General features: G+C 39.1%; 3 protein-coding genes across 11 annotated transcripts; 2 read left to right on the forward strand and 1 right to left on the reverse strand.

Moving 5' to 3' along the window:
• The first annotated feature begins 49 nt into the window (after nucleotides 1–49).
• On the forward strand, nucleotides 50–10,731 carry LOC135642992 (phosphatidylinositol/phosphatidylcholine transfer protein SFH13-like). Of its 8 annotated transcripts, none has more exons than XM_065159480.1 (17): nucleotides 50–116; nucleotides 313–381; nucleotides 495–739; nucleotides 1,174–1,728; nucleotides 3,269–3,572; nucleotides 3,832–3,931; nucleotides 5,205–5,471; nucleotides 5,637–5,714; nucleotides 5,797–5,898; nucleotides 5,983–6,032; nucleotides 6,122–6,221; nucleotides 6,717–6,806; nucleotides 6,913–7,014; nucleotides 7,815–7,980; nucleotides 8,075–8,463; nucleotides 9,063–9,137; nucleotides 10,305–10,731. In XM_065159480.1, the coding sequence occupies exons 5-17, from the start codon at nucleotides 3,271–3,273 to the stop codon at nucleotides 10,320–10,322; spliced, it is 1,839 nt and encodes a 612-aa protein (XP_065015552.1). In that variant the 5' UTR covers nucleotides 50–116; nucleotides 313–381; nucleotides 495–739; nucleotides 1,174–1,728; nucleotides 3,269–3,270; the 3' UTR covers nucleotides 10,323–10,731. The 8 variants fall into 8 exon arrangements, with proteins under 8 accessions (XP_065015552.1, XP_065015551.1, XP_065015550.1 ...); XM_065159479.1 differs by lacking the exon at nucleotides 50–116 and adding an exon at nucleotides 916–1,036 and having other exon boundaries at nucleotides 355–494; nucleotides 593–739; XM_065159478.1 differs by lacking the exon at nucleotides 50–116 and having other exon boundaries at nucleotides 355–494; nucleotides 593–739.
• A 1,066-nt stretch (nucleotides 10,732–11,797) lies between these two features.
• Nucleotides 11,798–12,712, forward strand: LOC135643740 (zinc finger protein ZAT2-like). The gene has a single exon (XM_065161077.1). The coding sequence runs from the start codon at nucleotides 11,798–11,800 to the stop codon at nucleotides 12,710–12,712; it is 915 nt and encodes a 304-aa protein (XP_065017149.1).
• A 475-nt stretch (nucleotides 12,713–13,187) lies between these two features.
• Nucleotides 13,188–20,291, reverse strand: LOC103990479 (65-kDa microtubule-associated protein 1). Of its 2 annotated transcripts, XM_009409634.3 has the most exons (11): nucleotides 20,138–20,291; nucleotides 19,123–19,231; nucleotides 18,934–19,024; nucleotides 18,654–18,857; nucleotides 17,342–17,596; nucleotides 17,045–17,260; nucleotides 15,983–16,138; nucleotides 15,548–15,859; nucleotides 14,866–14,953; nucleotides 13,828–13,976; nucleotides 13,188–13,725 (listed from the first exon to the last, which is right to left on the reverse strand). In XM_009409634.3, exons 3-11 carry the CDS (start codon nucleotides 19,003–19,005, stop codon nucleotides 13,411–13,413), a joined length of 1,767 nt encoding a protein of 588 aa, XP_009407909.2. In that variant the 5' UTR covers nucleotides 19,006–19,024; nucleotides 19,123–19,231; nucleotides 20,138–20,291; the 3' UTR covers nucleotides 13,188–13,410. The 2 variants fall into 2 exon arrangements, with proteins under 2 accessions (XP_009407909.2, XP_065016533.1); XM_065160461.1 differs by lacking the exon at nucleotides 20,138–20,291 and having other exon boundaries at nucleotides 18,934–19,168.
• Between the last annotated feature and the right edge of the window lie 422 nt (nucleotides 20,292–20,713).

Here is a 20,713-nt window from a genome sequence, read left to right on the forward strand (position 1 = left end):
AATATTTGATGCATAAAAGAAACGGAGGCCTATTTCTCATCAGAAGCATCTTGGCAGAACAGCCTTGACGTATTTCTTGCTTGCATCTGCTGATCGCACAAAGTGGAGCTGATCTAGTATGTGAACAGTTCTCTCGTGAAACCCTGCTGTGTCAATTTTTCATGTCCCCATTCTAGGGATTCTGCTTCTCTCTCGTAAAGCACTGTTGTGTCAGATTGTTATGCCAATCTTTTTGGAGTTTTGCTTCCCTAACATTTGGCTGTGAATACCTTATGCTTGTTCCTTAGCCACCGAAGATGTGTTTAAATGCAGGCAGGAGGTTTCCCGGTCTTACCTGATGCTGCGGCGTATTAGGACAGATTGCTGTCAGACTCTCGTATGGTGGGTGCTGCATGGCAGAGTCTCTCGTTTGAGGATGAACTTCCTGATCCTGTCTCAAGAGATTCATTTTAGCGTCTCCCCAATTTAAGGGTGGAACTTGCTTCTTCTGTCAGGTACCCAGGCTTCATTCTCTGCATCTCAATAAGTCCTGCAATATAAATTATGGCTGCTGTGGTGTAAGCCGGAAGCAATGCATGTGACTCTCGAGCAGGAGGATCCCTTTGACAATTTGGCAGGACCTTCTTTGCTGCTTCCTGAGTTGCTTGCTGTCTACTCCGAAGTACACAGGCTATCCCCTCTGAGATGGTCCACTATCATGCTCTCTACCTGCAAGATTTGACCACGAGCATCGCTTAAGGTAGACCCATCCCCATGTTAGCTTTGCTTATGCACTTCATGCTTGATCTGAAAGGCCATGTTCTTCTTTATCGACCACGTTATCATATTGAAGCTGTCTTTACACCCTTGACGGTTCATCTTTTTAATCATGCTATACCCTTGATGATTCACATTTTTAATCATTCTCGCTTTTAGTTTTTGATGGGGAGGTGGTCCATGCATGACCCAAACATCTTGAAGAACAGAGTTGTAGGCACCACTATGCATGATGTGCTTTGTCCTTCAAGGCAACTCACGAGGCATTTGACCAATACTTGTATGTGTTTTGCAATGATATCGAGTTGGTAAACGAAATGGATTTGGATATCAAATGATGAAATGTGTCCATGATTATATTCTGCGAGTTTCTTTAGAGATGTATCTTAGTTCTGAAGCTTTAATGGAATATGACAGGGCGGGCTTCAATTCGGTGGACGGTTTTTAGATGAAGCAGCAAATAGCCGTGGGTGGTTGGGCTACACTCCGCCGACCCCGGCTACGGTGAACCCACTCCTACCCAACAACAGCTCCTTGCCGGAGACAGCTACAAGTGGGTGGCACATGACTGCGAACTTAACAATGTGGGCCCTGGAGGTACGGTGGGACCAAAGTGGTTGCTAGTAGCAGCCGAAGCCGAAGAGCAGCGTCGGTCAAAGATCGCTCGGCTGACCGCCACGGGAGGAAGACGAGGCCACCGGCTGTTCCAACATCGAACAGCGTCACAGGGGAAGTCCACCGACGGCTGTGTTCTTCTTCCCCTCCATGGTGGGTCCCCCTCGGGATCACAGCGCCACCACCAGGTCTTCCTTCCGAGACCCCTGACTCGAGCTCGACAGCCGGTCCTCTCTCCACCAGAGGCAGAGAGGCGTGCCACAGAAAACACATCCCCAGAACGAGGGCCACAGCCTGCTTTCTTGGTCTCGCCAACAAGATAAGCGTGGCTCGCCCGATGCCCTGATGCGAGTCGAGGTGTGTTATTCTCACCACCTATAATTTAATTTTAGTTTATACGATATTCGAGCACCAACCTGTCCTCTATAAAAAAAAAAAGAAAAGAAAGCTAATACATGTCCCACGCAAGGAAAAAGAAAAATAATAAAAATACCTCACATTCATCTAATATCATCATCATCATCATCATCTTTTGCTGTGGGGGTACGCAACAGCCTGTAAAGCGGCACGCTTTTTGACGCATCCAATAAAATAGCCATTTATTTCTCCATTTCTTTCCTATTATTCGGAGTCCGATCAGACATAACACTGCGCCTAAAAATTCCCCAAAGCGAGACAAGAAAAAAGATAGTCTTCAGAAAAGAAAAAGCAACGACGAAGAAAAAGCCGCGCCGTAGTCCTCGTCCGTTGTCTCCCCTGGATCGCCGATCTTTTCTTGTCCCCTCGGCGGCCGCCCACCTCGCGACCCGGCCGAAAGCGCCGTTTTGCATGCTTCCCATTTACTCCGTTATTTGTTTACCCTTATTTTTCCTCTGTTAATTTCCATTTAAAAAACATAATAAAATCTTACAGTTATTTCCATCAAATGACAGTTAACTAACAATATCAGCTACAAGGGCATGACTGTCATTTTGTTGTACCATAAAATATATTTATAACAAGAGTACAGGAGAGGGAGAGCAGTGCGGGAACCTTCGCAAGCATTTCATCTATTTATTTGACATTTAGTGTATTTTCGGGTGCCGTTCTCTTCCGTTTCCAATCGCTGTCGAGAGAGGAGGAGGACGAGAAGAACATATTCCATTTAGATCAAGGAGGGTGGAATTTCTTCTCTATTCCATCTTGCTCGGGAATCATCATCTCGTTGTTGTCGGTAGAGGAATCCTCGTCGACCTCCGCCTTGGTGCTCTCTCTCTCTCTCTCTCTATCTTGTTATTTGTGATTCGGAGATCGTTAAATCGGTGGTCGCTCTCTCCACGTCGAACGAACGTAGTTCTCTGCTTCACAGGTTTGGGGTGTGTGATTTGCGTCTAGAGGGAGTCCTCAAGCGGCTTCTTGATAGCTCTTTTGGACGATGGGTTCGTAGGATTTGATCTTGAGGACGCCTTCCTTATTTTCTTTCCTGGGTTTTACTCTATTGACACAAATGCAGGTCGTTGAACTGTCGTTTCTCTCTTTGGCTTTTCTCCAAAAAAAAAAAAAGGAATCTTTTAAATTTAGTGGCGTTTTAACTTGTTGATTTTCTTGCGAGGTGAATAGGTACTGAGTACCTCACCACGCGATTCATCTTTTATTTTTTTCCCCTTTAGTTTAATTTTTAAGCTGCATATTGAATCAGTGCGCAGTCTAGTGGTTTCATTTGTTCCATGAGTAAGTTCTGAGGAATCGTAATAATATCAATACCTTCTTCTTCTTCATTTTCTTTTTAGATGTTTATAGCTAAGTCATTTAATATGTCGAAGAAACTGAAGATACATTGTTTCTGATGTCTTTCTCGGTTTCCGAGAATATGTGGTGATGCTAGAGCCGCACCTTACTTTATTTTGTTGTGTTGAAGGCATGGAAGGTCTGCATATTTTGGAAGACAGAAAAGAAAGGAGATCAGATGTGGAGAACTCTGAGGATGAAAGAAGAAGATTGACCATAGGAGCTTTAAAGAAAAAGGCGTTAAGTGCTTCTTCACGGTTCACCCACTCTCTCAAGAAACGAGGGAAGAGGAAGGATGTTCACAGGACTTCTTCTGTTTCGATTGAGGATGTCAGGGATGTGGAAGAGGAACGTGCTGTCTACACATTTCGCAAGGAGCTAATTTCTAGGGAGTTGCTGCCAGAGAAACACGATGACTATCATATACTGCTCAGGTTAATTTTTCGCTATAAAGCAGTTTGATTTTTTGTTGTAATAAAGGTATGTTTATTGAAACCTTTTTGAGGCTTGTATGATTAGCTGCCTGAAGTGTGATGATAAACATCTTCATTCAATTCATTAATGCCTTATAAGCTTCAATTTGAAGAGCATGTGCACTTGTTGTAATCTGTCATTTACTTATGATTTTCTTTTTCTAGGCAACTTGCCATTCCAAAGTTTCCTTATTGCTCGTTGTTGGAATTCTGTTTGCAGGTTTTTGAAAGCTAGAAAATTTGACCGTGAGAAAGCAGTTCAGATGTGGGTTGATATGCTTCATTGGAGAAAGGAATTTGGGACAGATACAATTTTGGAGGTAGGTTACCTTGATAAGCTTGTTCAGAATCATATAGGCAATAAAAGGTTGATGAGGCTAGAAAATTGTTAGGTGCTGACTTCTTTGAACGGAACAGAAAAGTCTGCCGAAGATACTATTAAAGTTTCTCTTATTTTTCCTCTTTCTTCTTCTTTTGTCATCCTTAAGAATTTTTTCTTTAATTTTCTTTTTTTGTGTGCGTTTGCCACTTGTGTCTTGCCTTGCAATGGCTCTGAGATATTTTAATGTCACAAATCCACTGAACTTAAAGCAAAATCGAGTTGATGTATTTTTGACATGGAAGTAGATGCAAGCATATTTGTTTATAGCTGATAGTCAAATACATTATGATATTCAGAAATTTTATATTAACATTACCACCTTAGTTCTATTTCCCTATTTCTGTATAAAGTTATAAGGGAGCAGTTCCAGTTTGAATTGGATTATTCCAGGCTCTATATCTTCTGAATATACTAGAAACTGCTTATTACCTTTATACTTCACATTGCAATTTTTATTTAAATGAATAATATATATTTTTTGGGATGGGCCTTGACATATGCTAATCGGACATGCATTTTATGTGTGTGTGTATACACACACACACATGAATGTTCTCTTGAAGAGTTACAGCTATATTGACTTTACCATAAAAATTGATCTTCTACTATTGGTACCATATAACACACACACACACACACACATGAATGTTCTCTTGAAGAGTTACAGCTATATTGACTTTACCATAAAAATTGATCTTCTACTATTCGTACCATATAACTGCTATGCCTACATGAACATGTAAGTGGAATTTCTAAAGGGTTTAGTTAGGAGAACTCTTCAGATCTTGAAAATTATTCCTTAGGCAGCAAAAATCATCATGCTGGAAAGCCTACATCTAAATTGTATTTCAAGGAGCACAAGTGAGAAGCTAGATCTACGATGATGAGCATTTTCAGACAGTGAAAAGCAATATGTTAGCAATAATGCAGATGCAACTATTTTTGAGAACTACAATATTTTTCATTTCCGCTTATCAATCCCATGTGTCTGGATAAAATTTCACCATTGTATATGACACATTCCTTTGTCTTTAACTTTAATGCAGTCAGTTTTAGGTATTATTAATTTCTTTAGTTATCTTTTCTAGAATTCCATTACCTTTTTCAGTTATGTTAAGGATCATCACTTGTAGGTCAGATGCTATGTTGAGCTAGATGCAAATTTATCAGTGAATGCTAACACATAGCAACTTGTGACTATTGGATGCAAGGATTTTATGTTTGAGGAGCTGGAGGAAGTTTTGCGACATTATCCTCAAGGCTACCATGGAGTTGATAAAGAGGGAAGACCTGTTTACATTGAGAGGCTTGGGCAAGTGGAGCCAAATAAGCTTATGCATATCACTACTGTAGAACGGTACATAAAATATCATGTCCAGGAGTTTGAGAAAGCTTTTCATGAAAAGTTTCCTGCATGTTCAGTTGCAGCAAAGAGGCATATTGACTCAACAACCACTATTTTGGATGTGCATGGTGTGGTACGATAGTTCTTTTCCAGATTGTACTTATTCATGTGCATATAAACAGAAATGAGATGAAGATATTTTACTGTTTAGTGCATATACTGAATTGTTCAGGTCGCAGGAAAAATAAAATTGTTTGTTTTGATCTCGCTGAGTCAGTTTTAGTTCTATATGATGCAGGGCTTGAAGAATTTCAGCAAGACAGCAAGAGACCTCTTGCTCAAAATGCAGAAAATTGATGGAGATTACTACCCTGAGGTACTTGGCTTTCTTTATATGACAATCCATTATTTTTATTTATCTGTATTAAGATAAAGTTCTACACTTGTAAAAAATGCAGACTCTACATCAGATGTTCATTGTCAATGCCGGTCATGGTTTTAGGCTACTCTGGAACACTGTAAAGGGTTTTCTTGACCCAAAAACAACATCAAAGATACACGTAAGTTCCTTTATAATTGAAATGGTTTATTTTACTGCTTTTTAAAGTGCTGTAGTTTATGTGGATAAATATCGTATCATGCAGGTATTGGGAACCAAGTTCCAAGGTACATTACTTGAAGTCATTGATTCAAGGTTAGATCATATCTCCTCTATCATGATATTGAAATTGATGGTTTGGCTTTCTGATAGCCTAGTAAACTTCATATGTTTGTCATGTTTAGTCAACTTCCAGATTTCTTGGGTGGCTCATGTACATGCGCTGCTGAAGGAGGGTGTTTGAAGTCCAATAAAGGACCTTGGAATAATCCTAACATCATGAAGGTATAATTTGTTTATTGAAAGAAGTAGATATTTACTTTCCCATTTGGTTACATTGTTTCACCACTAAGTTCAGATTAATCATTAATCAATTAAAAGAATAGCTTCCTCTGCATTTATAAGCAGTCCGTATCACAATGATGAACTTATTGAACCGTAGTTTTCTTTCATGTTATATTCACTGTTACTTGTGCAGTGGTGCTCTCTATTTTGTTGAATGAACACAATTGGCCAAATTGGCTTTTGCACTTATCTCATCTAATTTGTGTCGGATCATTCAACTTGAACATTTCACGTATGCTTGAAATGGAACATGTTTTTTATCATGCTGATTTTGGAATAATAAACAATATCAATAGATATTCTCACTTTCATGTGATAGTTTTTCATTTTGGTGTTAATACCTTGATAGCTGAAAATGATTACTGTTTTCCATTTAAATTTTATTAAACAAGAAAAACTGGGGAAATGTTCTTATCAGAATCTTTCAAATTTTAGCTTGTGCAAAATGCTGAAGCAGCATCACTTAGGCATACTAGACGTATGTCGGATGGGGATGAAGCATTCGCAGGGCCATATCTTTTGAAGGCAAGTTGTTATTTGTGTGGCCTTTAAGCCTTGAAATCCTCTATGTTTTTAGATACATTGTGTCATGCTCTTCCTGTATTATATTTTTTGTCTGTATTAATGACAGGGAAGAAGTAGTGGTACATGGACACTTGAATCTGGATCAGATGTTGATGATCTTGCTTCTAGGACTGTTGAGCATAGTCGTTTAGCTCCAGTCTGTGAAGAAGTGAGTTACTCTCCTGTACTGAAATTGTGTGTTTAATTTTATTGGGAATGCTTATTGGTTGGGATCCAAAATTTCAAGCTTCAACAAAATTTAAGTGATACTCATTTATAAAATGAACTGGAGGAAGTTTGAAATAAGAGATCTCGTTAAGGGCAACAAAAATACTTTAATATTTGGGCACCATAGTTTCCTACATGCTTTAATCCATGCATTATAAGTCCTACAAGTTTCATCTTTGTTTTCATATTTTGCTACGAAAGTTGGTCATGATGCTGGACATTTTCATAATAATAATAATATAATCCAGTTGATTAGGTATTGAAGGATTTTCCTGATCAGTCATTCCAGAAAAGGGTATGCTGGCCCTTTTAACCTATTATGGCAAAAGGGAAAAAGCAGCAAAGGACGGATTGTTTATGTTTTAGAACTGTTTTTTGAGTGAATCAGTTATCTGCTATTGCAACAATAATGATAATTTATTTAAGGTTCTGTCAGTTTCTGTGTATCCGAACTGCTAAAGAGTTTATTCATGGTCAAAATTTCTTTCCTTTTTCTTATACTTTTATGACTTTTAACTGCATATTTCTCTGTTATAGTTCTAGAAAGTGCTGCTAATGAGAGTCATCTGGCGTGCTGTGTTAGTTTACATTCTGATCAAGTGTTCTTGTGAGGCGCGGATGTCAATCACAGATTCAGATAGATAGGAAATTTAATCTTAGTTATTTGGTAAAGATTAAAATTCATTCCCCTTGAGCTAGATCACAAGTGCACTGCAATTTTTTTCTTGATGGTTAATGCAGGTCAGAGCAAGAGATTCAACAGCTTACCATAGTTGTGATGACCATATTGTTGTGGTTGACAAAGCTATAGATTGTGGTAGAAGAGGAGTACAATCTAATAAAGGAATCTTGGATTTTGAAAATCAAGGACGGAGTTCATATGGCATCGCAACACCAAATCCACAAGGTATTGCTTGCTGGCTTGCTCTAAATGCAAACATCCTTTGATTTAGAAACAAGGTTTTCATCCCCTCCCATGGTCCTCAGGATTCTTGATTTAGATCTGTTGTTCTCAGATAGTCTGAGCATTGGGAGTCGCACTATCACCAGGGAGGATTCAGGAGAAAGATTTTTTCAGTGGCTTGCAAGAGTATTGATAGCTTTCTTAATCAAAATTCTGTCATACATTCATGTTATTGGTTTTAGAGAGGGAGGGCTGAGCAACATTCATCCCTCAGATGCTCAAAATACTGCTGCCCAGTGCAGCCTATCTATGGAAAATATTGAAGATCGTTTGAGTCCCTGTTTGGAACGCCTTCAGAGGTTAGAAATGATGTTTGATGAGCTAACAAACAAGCATGCTGAGATTCCTTTTGAGAAAGAGCATGTCCTGCTCGAATCTTGGGATCGAATAAAACATATTGAGTTTGACCTTGAAAAGACTAAAAGGGTATGTTTCCATTTCCCCTTTATCTGCCTCTGTAGTATGTTTTAGCCCCTTCATCTTTAATGTGTGCTCGATCAGCTTGTCACAGGAAGGTCTCTCTTGATGAATATTTTAGAATTTCTGTATTTTTGTTGTCAGCATTTTTATAATAGAGAGTAATGGCACATCTCATATTAAATATGATCAAATTATTTCATGTGCTGAAGGTGTTTTATTTTGAATATTGCTTATTCATATAAAATTACCCTATCTAATCCTGTCTTTTTTCCATCCTCATGGAGTCTCTCATTTTGTTAAAATAAAAAATTATCAAATGTCCTTGTACTCATAACCTGAATCATAGGAGTGATTTTATTATCAAAATAGCATGTTGGTACATTGCCTTATTCATCTTTATCTACCAGATCTCCCATTATGGTATTCTTGGAAATCTGTTGTGTTGCAGAACATTATTTAACCAAGACAGTGTGATATGTTGCTTAATTGATCTAATTTTATTAGTTTTACCATATCATATCCTAAGATCCATAGTGTAGTTTTGCTCGTGCGGGGCATTTGTTGGTCCATCTGTCAAATTTATTTATTTTAAACTCTCTGTTCAGGTATTGCACGCCACAGTTATGAAGCAACTGGACATTTCTGAGTCATTAGATGCAATGCAGGACTTAAAACTTCGGGTAAATCTTTATGGATTTGTTGTTTTCATTTACATGCATTTTATTTCACTCAAACCTTTTAGGTTCCTACAAGAATTGTCAAGTCAACTATAGAAAAAGACAAAGTTAAAATTTTTATAGATTAAACACATAATTAAATAATTTCATCAGTGTCTGAATTGAGTGGGATTTGTTTTAGTTGTACATTTTATTAAGCAATGTATTTTCTTTGAACTGTTCAGTATGTACTATTATCATCCATCTTTTTTCATAAAAGTCATCAGTTCTCTTCAATGATTACCTAAATGTTCTTAGTAAACCATAATTCATGCTGAATTTAGGGTGTTTTAAGAGTAAAGAACAACCTGATCTTTTACAAGCATGCTTTTGTCTTTCTATAAGTTGTCAGTGACTTTTTGTGGAATTAGATTATAGGGGAGATTCATATGTAGGAAAGCCAAGAAATTAAGTTTCATATGTCTCATACAAGACACCTAAAGAACTAGTTTCATTTCTAATTTTTCAAGATAAATGCTTTCTCCACCACCTTTTCTTCTCTAGCTCCAGATCTTCTCTTCAAGGGAAGAAGACTTGACATGACAGGATTTCGTTTTTTTAAACTCTCTTTCTCCAACTAGAACTCCATCACTAGTTCCCTTTCGAGAAGGAGCATTGTATTTTTATTCTCTGCTACCTATGATCTTCTCCCAAGTTTACTTTGTGGAAGTTGGAACACCTCTCCTAGTTGGTTAGGCCTGTTTGTATGCGTAATAATATGCATTTCGTTCCATATTACACTTGTGATACATCATCTTATCTAATTAGGTGATAACAAATTTCAAAAGCTTAAATTGATAGAAAAGGACCCATTATATGCTCTAATATTCTCCTCGTGAGCAAGCTGACTTACGCTTGATGTGAGAACTAAATTCAATTGCATGTTGCAGACCCAAATAAAGAATATGTACTGTATGAATTTTTTTTATATTAAATATTGGAAAAGAGGGGATAGGTATAAGATTTGAGCTCATGACTTACTCCACTATCATCTTAAAGATTTGATCGAGTAATCACAAATCCAAACGGTTAAGCTATCAGGAAATAGTCCAATATGTGAAATGGAAGCAAATCTCTTTTGTTGAACCCTCTTCATTATAAAATTTGATGATCTTGCTTTTCTTGATCCAGAAGAGGATATTTTGTTGAACTCTGGATGCGATTACGTTGAGCTGGGCGTACCTGATGCTACGCAGCATAGGCAAAAATTTCAGAAGCTTGAGATGCTGGGGCTTTCGCAGCGGTCATGGATGCAAGCTAACACCAAGCATACCTCGTTCTACTTGTTGCTTTGTTTGTTTGGGGGTGGAAGGGAACAGGGCGGTCTTGCGAGCTCTGAATACAGATCACTCGTGAATTGATACTGAATACCTTCATTGTCATGAATTAGAGGTGAGGTGCGGATGGAAGGGAAATAAAACAGATGATGAAGGATGTTTGTATGTAGAGTTTGACAATGCTGTGAAATACCAATTTTGTCGTACGCAATAGCTTCATAATTATTGTCGACTTCTATTGTTGTTTGTGTCTAATACAAAGAATTCTCATTTTAATTGTCTCTTAATTCGCTACATGTGTGCTTCCTTGTGATGGTGTAACATGAGATGATCTTAATCTCCAATGTCATGTACATTTTCTGATAGATCTTATCTTGTGTATTTTGTGTGCATTACGCCATTGTATTGATGTATGCTTACCCACATGTACACTCGATCATGAATATTTTATTCTGTAAAATGGATTTATATTTAGATTCATTCATCCATTCATAAATGTCGAGCTAAAAAAATAAAAAATAGAAATAGAAAACTTATGCAATAAATATATTAATGGTAACAAAATAAAACGTATGATTGTTCAAAAGTCTAATAAATTGAATAACAACAATTCATAATATTCCAACTGGTTGGGTCTAATTAACTATGTATATTAGTTTAGCACATCATATCTATGTTAGATCTTATGAACATAAATCTTTGACTTGAGATTATGAACATAAATCTTTGAGTTGAGAAGATAAGAATGTTAGATCTTATGAACATAAATATTTGACTGGAGATTATGAACATAAATCTTTGAGTTGAGAAGATAAGAATGTGAGCGAATTAAATCTTTGAATTGAGAAGATAAAGAATGTGAGCGAATTGCCGGGGAATTAATGCCGTACCAATCACTGTACGAATCTTTATAAGATCTAATCAACGATCCAAAATAGAACTCCAATACCAAAGAAACTCCTCCATCCACGGAGGCAGTAGAAACTCGTGAAAACATACACATTGGTGTCACAAGCTGGACGAACGATCTGCAATCACAGGAGGCATGCTCTATAAAGAAGAAGACGAAGCCACAGCAGCAGCGGCAGCTTCTTCTTAGGTGAGCACAGTCGCGTTACACCGATTTCGTCTGTGACCTCAAAGCGGTACCGTCGAAATCTCGGTGCAATCTCTCTCTCTCTCTCTCTCTTCTTTCTTTGCTTCATCTTGCATTTATTTCATTGGTGCTGCTTGTTCTCAAGGATGAACTGACGTTCGGAAGAGGCGTAGGAGTTGATATCTGCAGCTTAAGGCGTCTGCTTTCGTTGGTCGGCGGCATCGTTCTTGTTCTTTCTGCGCTAGGTTCCCATGGCAGCCGCAGTTATTCCGACAACCGGTGCAGCACGTCATGGATCAACAACACGCGGCCGACCGACGTCAGCCTTCTCGGAGCCTCCTGGAATCGAGAGCGATCAAACCGTGATGGCGCCTCACGATGATGACATTCGAGAAGCAACAGCAGAGCATGAAGATGATCCTCGTTGTAGGCTCTGCAGGAAGTCCTTCCGGAACATGAAGTCCTTGTACGGTCACATGAGAGTCCATGAGAGGAATTGGAGGGGCGTAAACCCACCGACCCGAGATGAGAACGCCTCAGCTTCGCCTTTGATCGGTTCAGCATGGCCGGGCAGAGGAAACAGAGGAAGACGAGGCAAACCAGATCTCGACCCCGATGACTTCGACGACGAAGAACACCGAGCCGCCAAGCATCTCCAGCGCATGAGCGAGGAGTTCCGTGCCAGACAAAAGCAAGACGAGAGGAGGAACGACGTGGCGCCCCGACCACCACCACCACCACCTTCTTCTTCTTCGACATGTACAGCATCAGAGATGAAGAAGAAGACGAAGGCGGAGGACGCGACAAGGCAATACGTTCGCGGCACATGCAACAAGGCGTTCGCTTCCCGCCACGCACTGGGCGGCCACATGGTGAGCCACAACAAAGGCAGGAAGAAAAGCTCGCAGGTGTTCGGGACATCGGTGGGGGAACCCAAGCGAGCGGATGACGCCGCCATGATCGATCCACCACATGATGTGCGTATGAAAGCTTCGGATGGGGAGCACCGATGTGAGCTATGCGGCAAGGTGTTTCTATCGGGGCAGGCATTGGGTGGGCACAAGCGAGCGCATTACCAACAGAAGCTTGCAGCCATGGGAAACACGACTAGCCAAGCAAGCCATCCACCATATACCATCGATCTCAACAAAGAGCCACAGCCATAAAACCCATACGTTCATCATCTTATAGAAAACATTATACACCACCTTATGATGCATACTTCGTGTTTTTGCATGCATGATTTCATCATCTTATAGAAAACATTATACACCGCCTTATGATACATACTTATTTTATTCATGCTTTTTTCCCAATTATCTATCTTGTTCCAAAAGGAATTATGGCTATAAATTAAGATCCATGCTTTGGCTTGTGCACCAAAACTATGCCTGGATTGCAATATAGTTTGATTTCTGTGGATTCCATCATCCTTCAAACCCTAGACATTTCATAAGAATGCTGTGACTGTGATTGAAGGCTTCTTGATGATACAAGAAATGACTCATGCTTCCACATTTATCTGATCAAAAATAGGAGAGGGGTATCACCAACAGAAAGGCCAAACATGAATTTTGCTGATTAAGCAGTCTGCATCTTCACATAAGCAGAAGCAGAAGATGAGGCATGCTTAGATTAGGGTGAATGAAGAAACCTATATTCTTACAGCTAAGCTATGGAATCTTACAATAATAGAATATTATGTTCTCAAAAGTCAACAGGCCAATTAAAGAAGAGTATCAAAACCCTGATTACAGTCACTCCTCAACCCTGAACTACAGTCACTCTCCACAACTCATCACAACCTAACAAAAGACTGCATCAGGTTAAGAAGAAAAGGCGCAAACATATTCATGGCAACAACTCATGGTGAAGCAGGAGCTTGCTCAGTGACACACATTTGGGAGGCTGCATCCTCTTTTGCTATGGCAACATAGTTCACTGGAGCTGCTGGCCTGTTACTGTCTCTTTTTCCATCCCTGCTCATGGATCTGATGCCGTTCATGCTGCCTTGGTTGGCGTTAAGGGATAGCCGCCGACTGGGGGTTCCATTAGATGCGCCGCCATTTGCATGAGGGCCCATCACCTTCTTTGGACCAAGTGGCCGGGCTGGACTTGGCCTTGAACCAAACAAAGCTTCTTTTTCAGTGGCAAGTTGCTCATGAATGCGCTTCTGATCCTGCAAGTCTCAAGCACAAAACAATGAAATAAAAACCTCACAATACAACTCATTGTAAACCAGGATAGCACGATCATGAATATTAAAGAAGCCAAAGAGTACCCTCTGCCTTCGTTTTTCCTCCTCTCTTTCCTGCCTTAGCAAGGTATATTCGTCTAGCATAGCAAGAAGTGGAACACCGTCGTACATGAATGACATGCCACGATCCTCCTCCCATGCTCGAGTCTTGGCAATTAGCATATCAACAAGAGCTGAACCATCAAATACTGTTAGTCATGGAAAGTCTTCGAAATGGCCAATACAAACATAGCTGTAGATCAATTATTAATCATACAAATGTCCCTAAGCTGACAGAATTAATCTACTAGAAAAGACCCATGACTTGGCACTCACATTTTGTATAAACTTGTACTGACCAGTTTGGCTAGCAAGAAGGTGCAAGTAAAATAACCTCCGCTTTAATTTGATCCTGATGTTATTGGACATAAAATGCACCAGAATGATTCTTTACGACTACATGATAAAGATAACTCGTAGATTATGAGAAGTCAGCCTTCCTCAGTAATGAAGACAATTACCCTGTTTTCTAGTACCACCATATCAAAAAGGAAAAAAAAAATATTTTGGCTCAGTTGGAATGCAGGAAAGAAGTAAAAGAATTTAACATGTTTTGCTTTTGATGGTGGGATAATCACTTTTCACTGAAGGCTCGGTCTTCATCTACAATGGTAACTGTAATGTTTTCTTGTTCCAATGGCTCCAGTCCAACAATTGCAAAAAGTGGCTATCACATTGCCATTCTTTTGAGGCAGGTTATCAGAATGTTCAAACATGAGTCCGCAAACTCAAAACTATCACTGATGCATGCGCAGAAACTAGGATCTAATTACTATAATCCCTTGTGACAACAAAAGTTTGGAATCAAATAGACCAATTAATGCAATGTTCCATATTAAGTACACGTTTAACAGGAAAAAACACCTGCAAAAGAATATTTAAAGGGAAAAGTAACCACCCATATATCCTCTCCAAGTGAATTATAAGCAGTTATTGCCAATAATGGCATAATCTTTTACTTCAGAAAGTAGATCATGGTAAGATATATAATTAGTAGATCTAAACAAGGTTTTGCAAACAGACCTGGAATCTTGTTAACCAATATCCGAGCTTTTTCTGCACGCTTGAGATTTAAATGTGCACCTCTACTTGAGTTATATCTATTATCATCCTGAAAAAGGATACCATGTTACAGAGGTCAGAAATGCTTAGTACTTAAACATGGATCAGGTTAACTGCTTTGACCATGACAAGAAAACTACTCTATGGTGGAGATTCTCCTGTCCCAAAAATTTCTCCAAGTTCAGTGATATATAAGAGACTGAATGGACAACCAGGACACATACTAGATTCTGTTAATATTTAAGCAAAGATAAAGTACTGAGTCAAAATAACATTGCACTCAAGAAACTTCTTAGGAAGGCAGCACTAGGTAGTCATGGCATCCTACAATAAAAAGCTAAATATACTGGAACATATACCCACAGGCAACTACGGGTAAGGACTGAAAAACTGACTAGCATAAAATAATGCCAATATACAAGTACATGTGTGCATCGACATGGACACATGGGCTAGAGAAAGAATTCCTCTGGGAGGTACCTCCCATCAATGAAGGATTTTGATCACAAGTCAGTAAACCTAAAATATACACACAACACTATTGTTGGAAATTGGAGATCAAAGTACCAAGCTGTACAATAATGCACGAGAGAGTTCAGTATAAGAATCAGTATACAATGACAAGAAATAAGTATATCTGTACCCGACTATAGTCTTCAAGCCAGCTTTCTTCTTCGCATGCTGACATCCATTTTTCAACCTTTTCCAATATTTCTTTTCGGCTCATCCCTTCCTCTTTAGCTTTCAGTATCTGATGATCCATTTCTGCTAGTAATTCTGAAGGTTCAACATTTCCAGAGTCAATTAGAGCCAATATCTTATCTCTTGAAGCTGCAGAGTCTATGTCTATGTGAGCACGAGCATAAATGTCTTCAAGCTCAGTTTGTTTCTTAAAAGCTATTTCCTTCATCTTGCTTGCCTTTAGCTGATCTAGCCTTTCAACTTCCACTTCCGCCTTGACAAAGAGAGAGTAAAATATACATAACAGCACATTTAAGTTAAAAAAAGACTTTACCGTCTCCTCAGTACTGTAATTCAGAAAAGCTAGGCACTGTCAACTTCACAATACTTAACTAACCTGCTCAATCAGGTCAAGGGCGAGAGCTCCAGGAATGGTAACCTCATCCACCGTAGCAGATATATTACATGTTACATGACTAAACAAACTTTGTTCCTCCATTGGTGTGTCCATCAGATTCCAAAGATCAGTAAGCTGAGCAGCTAACTCTTGAAGCTGAAAATGCATCAAGAGCAAAAATCAAATGAAGCACATGCAATTAGTTAGCTAAACTTTCTGGATGATAAAATATGAAGCAAAATATCAGAAACACAATATACATGGTACTACAAGAAAAGAAAATTATTATCAACCGACCCCTTTCATTGTTATCTCATTATCTTCACACAATCATACAATATATTTAATTTGTAGGTAGAATCATATGTAGTTTGAACATACACCAGTCACTAGATCCTCTCAGAACAATCACATCTTTTATGACAAAAGCTCAATTCAAAAAAGAACACGAGACTTCAAAAATAAAGCCTGAGCTGAATTCTGGCAGGATAAATTTGACAAGGAAAATGCTAAAGACTTAAAAAGGATAGAATATGTACAACCCTACTCTAATAGTTAGAATTTTAGGGTCACGCTTGAAAGAACTCTTTATCTAAAGTTATATTGTTAAAAAATGAAACAAATATTTTATGCTTGCTCTGTTATACATGAATATCATCACATCCTTTATACAGCTAATCCTAGCCTGAAGAAGAGCCCTCATCAGGTGACTGATAACTAGCATAACTCTTGGTTAGATCAATAAGAACATGGAATTTATAGATGTCAAAGAATAAAAAGGAACTATGATGGCCCTTAATTTGGTTAGTAATATTGCACCCAGAAGAGCTATAGATCCATAGTTGGAGCCAAATAGTCAGGAACTATTGCCTGTTCTTGCTGCAGCATCAGTTGTTAGGTTGGAGTGCAAGCATGACAATGCCTCAATCTCCTGTTTTCTGAAAGTTGAAAAGGAATGCTTTGCATACATCAAAGCTTCAGATTTAGAACCAATGAAGTGTATAGTGCTTTTGTAGCCTAGATTGAAGAGCCAAAGTTATGATGCTGCACTGTTGAATGTACCTTTTGTAGCCTCGTTTTCTTGTCTTCTTCAAGTGCTGTGACCATGCTAGAAAGCTTGGATAAGGTATCATCGCTGATGCTCTTTGATTGTACACCAACAGAGTCATTTAAACTAGGATGAACTTCTATTATAGTACCAAAGAAATCTAACCCCAGAACTGCACAGAGGTCATGCACTGTGCTGACAAAGTCAAGGACCTTATGCAGCCTATCGCTCTGCAAAAGTTAGTTATGCAGATGTTAGCACAGGAATTATGATTTTAAGATAAACCGAATAATGACACTATAATGAGGAACCTTCTCTTTCTGAAGTTCTTGCAGTTGGAACTGGTACTCATCCAGCTTTTTCAGTGACAAATCCTCCTCATCAACTGTTGTCCCAATTTGCTCACCAATCTTCAAATTTCCAGCAATTTCTCCACGGATTTTCTCAATTTGAAGTTGCACATCAGAAAATTCTCTTATCCTATCCTCTTTCTGCTTGCACATTTGCTCCAGAAGTGGTGCTATAGCTGCTAGTTGCTCCTTGATTGTGCCATAGGACTTATCAGGCTGATAAAGACCAAACATGAATCATCAATAGAGAAAAAGTGCTTTGTGATCAAGATGTAGTAACCTCATAAGGGCAGTTTACCCTGCACTTGTTAAATAAATAACTACTTTGATCTGATAAATACCCTATATCTTTGAACTCATAAAGGCAGATTATCTTTATGAAGTAACTATGTAACTACTTGTCAGCACAAAGTGTTGCCTAGGGAGGGCAACTTATTGCATTTTTCTGCTACTTATGCAGCAATAGGCTCTGAAGAAACCTTAGGTAAAGGATATTTCAGCTCTCCAAGATTACCTATGTGTTTTCAAGGTATGCCACAGCCTTCATCAGATTGAGACAACATAGATAAAATTTTCTTGATATTTAGTGTTATGGAAAGAGAGTAAAGAAGAAAAATGCAGACGGGACACAGACTACTAAAAGAAAAAAACCTTATTCTGTTATCGAAACATGTGCAAAACCAGTCTATTCCAGCTTAGTATGTTAAGTGATTGCTAACTTGTCTAAAACAAGGACTCTTTAGGTATTAGAAACTCCTCCCTCTTCTACTCACTTGAAACTTACTCCTGCTCCCAGTGTTCATTCTATATCATAAGGTTTTTGGAGTTTGAGACAATAATTTTAATAATTAAACAGAAGTAATGTCATGTCCATAGATTTTTCTTTTTTTCTTCAAAATTTATGTACAGACTTGAAACCCATCCATGTAGGATACAACATCATACATTTAGTGTCTCCCAATGCTCAAGTTGATATACAATTTAGAATAGAATTTATCACTAGGCATGGATACAACCAACAAACTGTGTCCAGTATAGATACTGGTTCCCAGTGCAATTAGTTGTTATTTACTCCTTGCATATACCTCCGAACAGAATGCAAGATTGACTCTGTATGTAATTGGTTGTCTAATTTACTATAGATCAAGAAACAAAGATAAAATGATGTTTGAAGAGTTCATTGCAAAAATGATGCAAGTCAAAAAATGGTCACTTTTCTAGTTCTAAGTAAATCAATGGCCGTAGCAATCTGAGTGACACAAATGCAACTCACAATGCCAATGAAAGATTTTTCCCCTAGAGCAGAAAGAAGTCTGATGAGTTCAGCTTTTGAATCAGCCAAGGACTGGAGAAGAAGCACTCTTGTCTTTGACGCCTGCTCAACTTTCCTCTTGTAAACCTCCAAGCACTCCTGTTCTAGCTGAAGCAGCATTCTATCACGTTCTTCATCACACTCACCAACCTCATCCCATAATAGCTGAAGCACGAGGTCAGTCAAGTGGTCAGCTTTGTATTGATCCATGCAAATAAGTATGTCCAAGAAAATAAACTACCTGCAACTGCTGCAGCAAAGACCCACATGTGGTTTCACCCAATAATGGATTCTGGGTATCTGTGATAGCCATTTACAGCTCGATTTTGAACCTGTGCTTCAAAAGACTCAATCTAGATTCTAGATACATACTTTGTCCATTGTATTGGACTAAGAAGAGTCAAGATGGTAGTGGGTCAGCTCTGTATACCTTGTAGGACAAAGAAATATTATTCCAGTGGACTGATGAAACATGCAACAAGGATGCTGCTTGTCAAGAAGAAAGATTTTGGACCTCTGGAACGACCTTATGCTGCAGACTGTTACAAATAGAAAGATGAGTTATGGTATAGCAGGGGATAAGCAAATCCAGTTCTTGCTGACAATAATCATGTGGGCCAACTGGGAATTTTAATTGAATGAAACTGCTGTCAGGGAAAGACATCAAGGCCCAACTATACCAAAGTCGCTGGAGCTAAAGAACCTCAACAGTGACTTACTCCAGCCTAAAATCCAAAATTGTGTGCAGATCGAACTAAAAATACACCACATTGAAGCAACCAGCTAAGGCTATTAAGAATTGAGAGCAAAAAAATTGAAACCAAAAAATGCAATGATGGCCAACTCCCCCAGCCATATCAAATAGACGATATCCTACCGACCTGTATCTCGTTATCTAAAGACAGTGACTGGTTGAAGTAAAGAATCAACATGCTGTCAAGTCAAAATCCTAAAAAATTTTGGCATCGTAGTAACGAGAGACTATAAGGTAAGAGTGAAGTACCGAAATAGAAGACAAACAACAGATCCAACAAAAGCGTATCAAATCAAGAACACTAAACCCCTTCCAGCACAAAACCAGCAGTGCCAATGAAACCACGACAAGAAGATTAAAGAAAACTAGCAGATCGACTCCAAGAAGCAGCCTTTTACGCCCACACTAACTCCAATCGGCGGAATCGGCACCAGGAACGACCATTGCCGAGCAATTCATCGTAAAGCCCTGCATTTTACCTACTCCACCCACCAATTCTACAACCTCGCCAGAAGGTGGCACCAAATCTAGCCAAGAAGCACCCAAGAACCCGACCCGCAGCGAATTCAGGCGGATGGGGCAGCTTAAAGCCCAGAAGGGGCCGCGTTCCTTCACGAAATCACGAGAAAGCGGCGGGCTCCAGCTGGAAAAGAGCGGAACACGGAGCCGGAAGAGGGAGGCGAGAGCTCACGAGGAGTATCGATCGCAGAGCTATCGGTCGGAGGGGCAGATCGTGGGAGGAGATCTGATCGCTGCCTCGCTTCTCTACACTCTTCCGAAGCTGCTGCTCCTCTTAGTGGGGACTCTGTGTTCTCTTTGCTCGATTGGGACAAAGCGACAGTGGGGTAATTGCCGTTCCGAAGAGGTGTCATAAATGACAAAAGTGGGGCCCCAAATTACAAAATCCATATAATTAGATAAAATCAATAAGATTAGAAAAGAAAAATTGTAAATGATAAGAACAAATTTGATCGGCCAAACAAAATATATTAGGACATGTATGATCTTATTGGAGCAGTATGTCTTTGCACCCATCACTTAAATAACATTATAGTACGTGTTCCCTTTTTTATATCCCTCTTTTATCTTTAGGCATCCTTTTCCTTGGCAACGCACATACATATGGATACATAGGTGATGAGCATGATGTGCATAGTTCTTCCATATGATGAATAGGTACATGACATTAATGTCACCGATGGATCCAATCATGGTGGGCGTTGATCCTTTTGGTCCTCTCTCTCCCTCTCTCTTTATTGAAACCTTA

This window comes from Musa acuminata, chromosome BXJ3-7 (genome assembly GCF_036884655.1).
Source record: "Musa acuminata AAA Group cultivar baxijiao chromosome BXJ3-7, Cavendish_Baxijiao_AAA, whole genome shotgun sequence".
Lineage (NCBI taxonomy): Eukaryota > Viridiplantae > Streptophyta > Magnoliopsida > Zingiberales > Musaceae > Musa > Musa acuminata.

Excerpts from the sequence above, each read along its gene's own strand:
- LOC103990479 (XM_009409634.3), bottom strand. The coding sequence starts at position 19,005 with ATGGCTATCACAGATACCCAGAATCCATTATTGGGTGAAACCACATGT. Across the intron at positions 17,597-18,653 it reads AAAAATCTTTCATTGGCATT|CCTGATAAGTCCTATGGCAC; the intron begins GTGAGTTGCATT and ends GGTCTTTATCAG. Across the intron at positions 16,139-17,044 it reads AGAAAACGAGGCTACAAAAG|CTTCAAGAGTTAGCTGCTCA; the intron begins GTACATTCAACA and ends ATGCATTTTCAG.
- LOC135642992 (XM_065159476.1), top strand. Across the intron at positions 5,472-5,636 it reads TTTTGGATGTGCATGGTGTG|GGCTTGAAGAATTTCAGCAA; the intron begins GTACGATAGTTC and ends TATATGATGCAG. Across the intron at positions 5,899-5,982 it reads AAACAACATCAAAGATACAC|GTATTGGGAACCAAGTTCCA; the intron begins GTAAGTTCCTTT and ends CGTATCATGCAG.
- LOC135643740 (XM_065161077.1), top strand. The coding sequence starts at position 11,798 with ATGGCAGCCGCAGTTATTCCGACAACCGGTGCAGCACGTCATGGATCA.